General features: G+C 39.3%; 1 protein-coding gene across 1 annotated transcript; it reads left to right on the forward strand.

Annotated features, from left to right (window-relative positions):
• The first annotated feature begins 4,476 nt into the window (after window positions 1-4,476).
• LOC149204179 (thaumatin-like protein) lies at window positions 4,477-5,351 on the forward strand. The gene is made up of 2 exons (XM_089397065.1): window positions 4,477-4,552; window positions 4,666-5,351. Exons 1-2 carry the CDS (start codon window positions 4,477-4,479, stop codon window positions 5,349-5,351), a joined length of 762 nt encoding a protein of 253 aa, XP_089253191.1.
• The last annotated feature ends 5,539 nt before the right edge of the window (window positions 5,352-10,890 follow it).

The following is a 10,890-nucleotide window of genomic DNA, read 5'->3' on the forward strand; positions in this document are numbered from 1 at the left end:
TGCTTAATAACTAACTGGCCTCCACACCAACTTAATCAAGGATTGCACAAGTATAATTGATGGCATACCAAGCAATCGATAGCCAACTGATTGGCAATAGATCAATACTTCTTAAGTTTTTCAGCTGTGGAAAGTCCTTGGCAAGATCTCCAATCTGCGACATCCAGTTAACAGATATTAATTTTAACCTCGCAATTAAAACTACACCATGAAATAAAACATTCCTCAAAATAAATGCATAACCGAATCTTACCTTGTCAGCCAGAGGTTCACGACTATATGGAGTTGCTCGCTCAAAATATTGAAATGAAGGGCAACTGCTTCCTTCACCATCATCACTAGAAAAGCCTTTTTGTGCAGCTTTAGAGTGACTTCTATTGCCCCACCATATTTTGAGTCTCACTCTGCTTCATCACTACTACTACTACCTTCACTACCTGTATCTCTATAATCATCACTTGCATCACTCTCCTCACCGGGGGACCTGCAAAAAAAAACAGAGCATGTTCAGGACTCAACTGAGGTCTGTCTATCCAAAATAAACTATATATTAATAAACAAGCCTAACATTACTAGGGATAAAATAAATACACTTGGAATACTAGAAAATTATCGGAAATAGACTAGAGGCTCATCACAATAGGGTTTCAAAGCAAGTACCTTGGGCAGATACTGAAGAGGAACTGCTGGTGTTGTAGATTCCAGACAACGATCCAGATTACAACAACATGCCTTCCTTCCAGAAGCGGTAGAAACAAGGGAAGACATGGCCCTTGAACAAGCGTCTTGGATGGTTGTTTAATAAAAGACTAACCAACTGCCTTGCCTCTAACAAAGACTTTTTTGGATCTGTTGCACCTTCAAGCTCATCCAAGCCACTGTCATGAAATTGAGTATCTGCAAAAGATTCTAGCAATTTCAAATCAACCTCAATTCCCATAACAACATTTGTATTGAACCGCTTTATTTGTGTAGCTTAATTACCGGCTATAAAAGCCATTGGAGTTAGTATGAACTTAAATGTAAACTGGAGGCAATATCAGCAATGATGAGGCAGAATACGGTGTAAATTTAGGTTAAAATCTTTTTTTATTTTAAAGAAAACTTAAAGCTATCTTGATTGAATGAGAGGTCTTCAAATTTAAATTTAGAAGAAACAGGTTAACCCTCTGAGACGCAGAGATATCTGGCATGCTTAAAAAACTAAGCAAAAGGAAGAGGGCATTTAACTCAAATTTAGAAGATAGGTTAATCTTCAAACGCAGAGACATCCAGCGCGAGTAAAAATTTAAGCAACCTATGTTTCCATAGATGTTTCAAAAGACTATAGCAGAAGAAGAATTTAAGGTTTGTGGTTGAAAAGAAAATAGTGTTAATAATCTAAGCAAGAAGAAGAGGGCATTTAACTCAAATTTAGAAGATAAGTTAATCCTCAGACGCAGAGACATTTGGCGCGAGTAAAAAATTAAGCAACCTATGGTTTCATAGATTCATTTAAAAGAAATAACAGTAATTTCAAGAGACTCTAGCAGAAGCAGATGCAGGATTTAGGGTTTGCGGCTGAAAGGAAAACAATGTAGGAGTGTGAAGGGACAAAATTTGACGGTAAAATTGAGATAAAGTTCAGAAAATTACAGAGCTGAGTATAACGATATTTACCTTGGAAAGAACTTTGAGGTGGAAGCCCGAAGCAAGTGAAGGGAGGAAGACGTCTCTGGCGGAAGCTTCTTGCACTGAAAGAAAGCGCCTGTTCCTCGTCCAATTATTAAATAAAAATCAGTCCAGTTCAGGCATTTCACCTACTCTGTCATATTGTGAGAAATAAAGGAAGGTGGTGTCTCGAAACCCCCATCGCTGCTAACTTTAAACTGCCTTCTCAGTAATTTGTAACGTTTTGTTTCAAAAGACTCTAGCAGAAGCAGACGCAGGATTTAGGGTTTGCGGCCCAGATGACCCCGAAGTCCCTGGGAAGAATCCCATAGTCATTTTCGCAAAATGCGCTAAACTCGAATCCTGCGACGCACCGCTGCTATAACCTTTAGTTTTGGTCTGTACTTAGTGTGGTGGATGGATGAGAAAATAAGTATAGAGACGTCAGCAAATTGCTCCAATCAGGATGTATCCCATTCAAAGACATAACAAAAAGTTTTACACAAAATAGACTCTTGCAGTTAATACCTTTCACAGATAAATATCTGTATTATAAAGTTTGAACACAAGTTGAAAAGGACATATTCAACTAAGAAAATACAGCACTTGGCCCTAAGTTCCTTTCTGCTGAGTGCTGCGCTATTCGAGCATAAGCTTGATAGCCTATCCTTTAAAGCGCTTAACGAATATAGCAGCCGAGAAATATAACAGCCGTAAGTGTCAAAAATCCTTAAAAATAGCTTGATCTGATCTTCATAGCAAAAGCCGCCATTTTCCAGCCAAATTTCATCATTGAAATGCTAAATTAATTTGTCCTGGACGCTATTGAATAAGTCACAGACACTTTGACCTCTAACAAGCCATATATAACCAAAATTCGCTATAGAGAGGCTAAATCTTTGGCTCAAACTATCTCCAGTAACAAATTGAGGGTGAAATGACCCATTTTCCAAACAAATTTTACCAATGAAATCTAAAGTTTTATACCATCTCCAAATTCTTCCAAGAAAAGAATTTACCATTAATAACAAAGCAGTGTATAATAAATCAAGAGCACATATTGTCGCAGAAGCGCTTGAGGTTGATCGAGGTGCTCCTTGCAATTCGTTGAATCGACCAGCATAAAAAAGGCATGGAAGAAAAGGAAATGGCTGACACCAGTCTCTCTCAAGGCCCTCTCTCTCTGAATTCAAGAAAAGCAAGAAATCTTGCAAATTCTTTGAATGTATGGTCTCATCAACACCTCTGAAAGGCCGAATGGCTGCTAAATCCCGAATCCCAAATCCCAACCTGAATCCCTATCCATCAGACAAAGAAATCACCGAGGTCGAACCCACAACATCGCCCTTATAAACAAAGAACACAAGATTTCCTGTAAGATTGGCAGACGAGTTATTGCAGCAGGTCGTGAAAGAGCAGAACGCGGAAAGAAGTTTTGGTGAGGGAGGGAAGGTCCGAGAACCTATGCTAGATGTCAATTAAACAAGATTCCAATGCCTCTGAATGTGGACGCCAGGTGTCAACCTGAGAATGAAAAGAACGGCGAAACTCTGTTTCAAAGGAAGGCCTATCGGCCTAATTATGGATGACACACTAGTGCCTTCATAATGGAAGAAGGAAAACTGATTAACAAAATAAATAAAATATGCAAATCCATTGCTCCCTTTATAGAGATTTTCTATGGAGAGGAGCTAAGAAAATAAAAATGGTCAATCGTTGTTTGGGAAAATCTTTGTCCCCAAACTGGTGTGGGGTTTGGGATTGAGAGCTCTGAATATCTTGAATATGTTATTGGGAGCTAAACTATAGTCGAGGTGGTTTAAGAGAGGAAATGAAATTTGGTGTGGGGTTTGGGATTGAGATCTCTGAATATCTTGAATATGTTATTGGGAGCTAAACTATAGTCAAGGTGGTTTAAGAGAGGAAATGAAATTTGGGACAGGAAATATTATCACACTATTTTTTAGTTTGAATATTTAAGAGCTATAGAGTATATCTTAAGCTCTTCAATATGGAATTTAGCTTGGAAAAACTAGAGTCTTATCCAAAGCCATGCCTTATGTGAGATTAGGAATGTCTACACAACTCTTTGCTAGGAAAAAAAAGACAAGTAAACTCGAGTTGTTGGTCTTTACTAACATTGCATTCAATATACACAACCAAATTATATTCTTCAACGAAAACAAATTACAGATAACACCTTTGAAAATCCAAAAGGAATTCAATATACAACCAAATTCCATCCTTGGACGAAAACAAATTACGAATTAACAGCTTTGAAAAATGAAAAAAGAAGGCGAAAATAACACATGGGCAGCGGCGCCTATTATGGACCGGGTAATCACGTGGCCATACTTTCTAAGTTACTGATTTTGGTAGAAGTCTTAGTTATTGATTTTGGTAGAAGTCGGGAGTTTATAGGGATGTTTGGGATTTAAAAAAAGGGATAAATTTGAACCCTACTATTGCTACTATTATATTTCAAATCTCTGCTTATTCATGTAAATTTTATGGCCAAAAGAAGGTACGCAAGTAATTTTCTAAGAGGATTAGCTTACTCCGCATCGTGGTTTACTGTAGCTCTAGAATTTTCGACACTGCGCGCCAACAAAAGACAATAATATTATCTGAACTTCATCCGTGTTTCATATACTACTCCTCGGTTCATATGTGTGGATCGCTACTACCTTGTCTAGGTATATAGCGTGTGACTGGCCTGTGGTATCCGTGCATAAAAACCAAGCAAGCTCATTTGCAATTGATTGCGCCGTGTTTGAGTAGTGTTTTTTCATTGTATTGTGTTTAACTTGCTTCCTGGTCTTAGCAATGGGGGGAAGAACAATAGATATTCCGGTTTCAGTTGCAGCAACTCTAGCTTTAGGATTACTGGTTTATCTTCAAGGTGGTACTACCCCAATTTAAATCTACTCTATTTTATGAGAATTACGTTAACGAGCGATGTGTATTCTTACTTATATGTCATCAATAAATATGTGTTTGCTTTCCCAACCGCAGGAGTTGAGGCTGCAACATTTGTGATCCAGAATAAGTGTTCGTTCACTGTTTGGGCCGCGGGAATTGCCGTAGGTGGCAGTCAAGCGCTCACACAAGGCCAGTCATGGAGTGTGGACGTGCCCGCAGGGACAAGTGCAGGGAGAGTTTGGGGACGTACGGGCTGCTCTTTGGACAAATCTGGTAAAGGCAGCTACAACACTAGTGACTGCGGCGGCTTGTTCAGCTGTCAAGCCGCTGGATGGTCTCCTGCAACGCTGGCTGAATATAGTCTGAATGGGGCCAACGGTCGAGAAACGTATGACATCTCTCTCGTTGATGGATTTAATCTGCCTGTCTCCATAACTCCCTCGGAGTCTAGCTGCCAAACCATTGACTGCAGCAGCAACATGACTGCGAGCTGCCCTACAAAATTGAAAGTGGTCAATGGATGCGATAGTGCTTGTGCTGCTCTGAATACTCCCATCCATCGACCACGTCGGATGTGGCACCAGCTGTGCTGGCGCATTTTCAAATCAACGCTTGCTAATTTTCAAACATTCATTTGCTCCATTCGCCCTCCCGGAACAGGTCCTCTATGTTGGAATATTAATTCCAACTGCATGTTGCAGGCGGACGTGGGTAGCGACGGATGCCGACTCAGCAAGTACAATGATGGGAGCACAAAATCGTTCAGTAAACCTGCCTGAAATTTCTCGGACCACTTTCCGACAAAGGCATTTTCCGGCTAATTGAACCCGATGCAATAAGATTTGGGCACGCGTCCCACCCCATACGTCAGCCAATGTAATATCTCGGGACTTAAAGTTCGGCAGCAAACTCGCTCCCGATATATTTGTCCACCGTTCGATTGTCTCCATCAATCTCCACCGTTGATTTTGTAAAGCTGCGTACGAACCAACATTAAAGTCTTTGCGTGGAGTGAAAACTAAGTTTGGTTGACCGCCACTCTAGTCTGCAAAAGGATTTAAATGCATAGTTATGTGGTTCGTAAGTGTTTGGTAAAAACATTGAATATTAACTACACGGAGGTATGGGCATATATTATATGTGTCATATTTTTTAAAGGTGTGTTGACTATTTTTTCTATATATGAATTACAATGAAAAGAACGCATATGAGAGAGTGCGTAGAAAATAGTTTTGCTGCAGCGAAAAAAAACATGTTGACTTGCAAGAAAACTATGGTGATGCACAACAATGCATAAGTGTGTGTTGGTGTTGCACAGCAGTGCAAGAGAGTGCGAAGGGTTAATGAAATAGAATGAAGACCAGCATGTGAAACAGGGGGAGCGCATATGTGTGTGTTTTTTTTAACCAGCGTGAATCAAGGTAAATATTGCACAACAGTGCATAAGAGAAGATGCACAGGAGTTTTGTTTGGACAATGATTTTGTATCTTATTAAAAGCACAGCAGTGCGAAACCAAAAATAAATCAGGTTGAAATGTAAATTTTTTTTGATGTTGTCCAAACGAAGTGAAGCAGACATATAATGTTTTTTTTGAGCTGCATATGTAAATTTATTTTACAGCAGTATGTGTTAAAAATATTTTTCACAGCAGTGAATGTAAAAAGGGGTTTTACAGCAGTAAACCCACCACAGTGAATTCTCAGGTGGAGACAGAGTTTTGTTTTTGATGGGTGAAAGTAATTTTGGTGAATCCCTCTCAGTAAAAGAGGATGAATGTTGTTTCAGGAATTTTATATTTTAATGAATACAAGGATTTTTATGGCTGTGTAATACTCTGTTTTGAGAATTTTTATTAAAAGCTTCCCTGTGCAAAAGGATCATGTGGAGAGGAAACAGAGCATTGCCTCTGTGGAGTTTATTTTGTTTGTTTTTGGGATTTAATCAGAAAAATCCCCAATAGTGGTATCAGAGCTGGTCCAGGCTCTTTGATGGTGACAGAGCAGGTTCAGGCTCTTTGAAGTGTCAAATACGCTGAAGGAAAGACTCTTATTGCAGCAACAGTAAAACTTCTCCAGCAGTGTGAAGTCTCAGGCAAAAGAACCCAAGTATTCCTCAAAGTTTTTTTTTCTGTGTTGCAGTTGAAGAAAGAGTGAGCCATTTTAAAAATACAGTCAGGTATTTTAAACATAGTTAAGAATGGCAAGGTCAAAGAAAAAAGTCTCCAAACCTTCTCAGGTTGTGTCTCCCTCTTCTACTAAAATAGAAGACGATCTATTTGAAAGCAATCTATTTGAGGCTTCAAAGTTTAATGGAAATTTTGATAGGTGGGAAATAAAAATTAGGGTTGTCTTACAGTCTCAAGGGATTGAAATCTGAGAATCAGTGATTGATGATAGTAAGAAGGATAAAGAATCCAAGGAGTACAATGCAAAGGCAGCAAAGACTATCTTGGATGGACTACCTGATTCTGTAAAAAAGAATCTAGGAAAATATTCATCAGCAAAGGATATATGGGACAGACTTCATGACCTTCATGAAAAGGGAGCACTGACCATGACCATCAGTGAAGAAGAAAATTCTGAACCCATTATAGAAGCTGAATGTGAGAAGGTTGACCTCATCGAACTTCAAGTAAAATAAAGGGATGAAGAGCTTGCCAAGCTTAAGAAGGAACTTGATCAATGCAAGAGGAAGCATCATGATGAAGTCATATCCATGACAAATCAGCTGAATGAAGCAAAGAAGCAGGAAGACGCCTTCGCAAGTCAACTTGAACAAAGGCACAAGAGAGTGAACAAGCTTGTAGAAGAGATTGGACAGTACAAGGTAGAGGTCTCCTCCCTTAAGTCTGAACTACAAGAAGCCAGGAAGCAGGCACAAGGAGCTTAAAAGAAAATGGAGAGCAGTCAAGAAGAAATCTCCAAAATGAAGTCAGATATTATCTCCCTTAAAATAGTAGCAGCTGAAGCTACTCGTAGCAAGGAAGAAACTGAGGAACAACTCGCAAGGAAAAATAATGAGTGTGAAAGAATGGAAGAAGAGATTGTTCTCCTCAAGAAAAAGGTTGAAGGGATGAACAAAATCATGAAGAGCTCTCAAGCCTTGGATGACATGCTCAGCTATCACAGATCTCCATCTGATAAATCAGGACTTGTGTATGTATGTGAACCCTCAAACAAGAATGAAAATGCTTTAAGCAAAGGAGATGTGAAGAAGCCAAAAAGAAATTGTGATGCTCCTAGTTCCAGCAAAGGCAAGGAGAAAGATCAAGGCTAAAATAGAAGAAATCCTACTCCAAGTAGAAAACCAGCTCCAAGAAGAAATGTAGCTGATGTCAAGGAGGTAAGAGGTAATGGTTATCATCAAAGGATCTCAAGGTAGCAAGGCTTTAGAAGTACATCAAGGAAACCTCCATCTCCCAGGTACCAAAGTTCATTTTATGGTTATTGTTACTCTTGTTCAAACTTTGGTCATATGGCAAAAGACTGTAGAGCATTTCATAGAGATAGATGTTGTAGTCTCCGACAATCTCCAAGAAATAACTTTATGAGAAGAAATCATGAATTCCAATTTATGAACAATGTAGAATGTTTCAAGTGTCATAACATTGGGAATATGGCACGTGACTGTAACTTAAGATGGGCTCCTATGCAAGCTAGACCCACACAAAAGAAGAAAGTTACACAAGTATGGAGAAGGAAGGAAATACAGCCTGAAATCCCCTTAAGCTCCCTAGTTGATCTAAGTTTCTTTTGAGAAAGCTTTGCTGAAAGAAGATGATGCATATAGTTAAGGGGAGCCTGTTATTTTTTTATCATAATTGCTGAATTGTTTTAACAGTCATTCTTTGATGAAGATCTTCTTATAGGGGAGAGATATGGAATTAAATTTGCCATAAAAGCAGAGAAAAAAAAATTATGTAGGGCATGGACACTATGTGGAGGATGTATTGCAGCGCAGCAGAGCGCAAATGAATTTTTTTTCTTGTTAATTCCTCTGAAATGTAATATGCAGCAGTGTTGAAAAATGTAATTTTTTTTTATCACTTATGCAATGCAATATGCACAGAAGTGTGGAGAAGAAAAAGGGGCAGCGTTGAAATGTAAAGTGCAGCAGCGCAATAAGAAAAATGCAAAGGAGACCCGCACAACAGTGCGAAGGCAGAACATAGAACAGGGGCAACGTGGAAACTTTTGTGTGTGGAGCACATGGATTATAATGCACAACAACATAGAATTTTTTTTTGTGGAGCACATGCATTGAAATGCATAGCAATTGAATTTTTTTTAAGTAATGTGAGAGAATATACTCACAGCAGAGTGAGTGGAATACACAGCAGATGAAATGTTTTGTATTGGCAATGAAAATGCAAAGCAGTGAGAGGAAAATGAGAAGAGGGCAAAACGCAGCAGAGCGTAAATGCCCAGTGTTTGATAATGCAATGAAATTTTTCACACAGCAGTGTGAATATGAAAAATGCAGCAGCATGAAGTTTTTTGTTGAAGAAATGAAATGTAATGGGCAGCAGCACATGTAAAAGAAATGTTTCTTTACAGCAGTAAATGTTAGTGCAGTGAGTGTGTTGTTTGCATATGAAATGCAAGTGAGACACAACAGAAGTACGATTGTAATCAATGAAGGGGAGCAGGCAGCAGCGTGAAGTTTTGGCTGTTGTTCATTATGAAAACAACAGGAGTAGCGCAAGTGAAATGTAATGCAGAGTAAAGAGTTAGTGTATGGGCACAACAGTGTGAAGAAATGAAATACGCACAACAGTGCAAATTGCAGAGGAAACGCAGCAGCAAGTAAAAACCCAGGGGAGACAGAGTCTATGGTTATGGGTATGGACAACAGTACATAAGAAAAAGGCAGCAGCGTGATGGCAAGAAGGAGAAGCACAGTAGTGCAAAGAAAATGAAACCGGAGAAGTGAGAATGAAGAAATGTGTTTTTTACACAACAGTGAAAAGGTGAATGAAGCAAGAGGATTTTTATTTACAGCAGTAAATGTAAGTAAATATTTTTATTACAGCAGTATAAGCAAAACTGTGTTTTTACAGCAGTAAATGTAAATGAGATTTTTACACATCAGCAGTGTAAAATCTCAGGAAGAAAACAGAGTAATATTTTCGGTTGTTTTGAAACTGCATCTAAAGCAGTGTCTGGTTGTAATCCCTCTGCGAGAGGAAGTGAAGCTCTTGGTAAATCCCTCTGTTAAAGAGGAAGGTGCTTTTTCAGCATAGTCATTTGGTGAATCCCTCTGTCAAGAGGAAGATGATTTTCAGCATAGTGTGGTAAATCCCTCTGTCAAGAGGAAGATGCTTTTTAGCATACACTGGTGAATCCCTCTGTCAAGAGGAACGTACTCTTCATCACAGTCTCAGGTGAATCCCTCTGTTAAGAGGAAGACTATTTTGTTGTTTGTGGAACTGCAGCAGAAGCAGTGTTGGTGAATCCCTCTATGTGAGGAAGATGTTCTTGTAACAGCAGTATTAGTGAATCCCTCTATGTGAGGAAGTGTTTGGGTATGTTTGAACGCCCAGCAGTTGAAATTAAAGGGGAGTGTTGGAATATTAATTCCAACTGCAGGCTGCAGGCGGATGTGGGCAGCGACGGATGCCGACTCAACAAGCACAACGACGGGAGCACAAAACCGTTCAGCAAACCCGCCTGAAATTTCTCGGACCACTTTCCGGCAAAGGCATTTTCCGGCTAATTGAACCCGATGCAATAAGATTTGGGCATGCGTCCCACCCCATACGTCAGCCAATGTAATATCTCGGGACTTAAAGTTCGGCAGCAAACTGGCTCCCGATATCTTCGTCCACCGTTCGATTGTCTCCATCAATCTCCGCCGTTGATTGTGTAAAGCTGCATACGAACCAACATTAAAGTCTTTGCGTGGAGTGAAAACTAAGTTTGGTTGACCGCCACTCCAGTCTGCAAAAGGATTTAAATGCATAGTTATGTGGTTCGTAAGTGTTTGGTAAAAGCATTGAATATTAACTACACGGAGGTATTGGCATATATTATATGTGTCATATTTTTTAAAGGTGTGTTGACTATTTTTTCTATATATGAATTACAATGAAAAGAACACATATGAGAGAGTGCGTAGAAAATAGTTTTGCTGCAGCGAAAAAAAACATGTTGACTTGCAAGAAAACTATGGTGATGCACAGCAGTGCATAAGTGTGTGTTGGTGTTGCACAACAGTGCAAGAGAGTGCGAAGGGATAATGAAATAGAATGAAGACCAGTATGTGAAACAGGGGGAGCACATATGTGCGTGTTTTTTTTAACCAGCGTGAATCAAGG

The sequence above is a fragment of the Pinus tabuliformis genome, chromosome 1_2, assembly GCF_031772625.1.
Source record: "Pinus tabuliformis cultivar Carrire ecotype Pingquan chromosome 1_2, CPIR1, whole genome shotgun sequence".
Lineage (NCBI taxonomy): Eukaryota > Viridiplantae > Streptophyta > Pinopsida > Pinales > Pinaceae > Pinus > Pinus tabuliformis.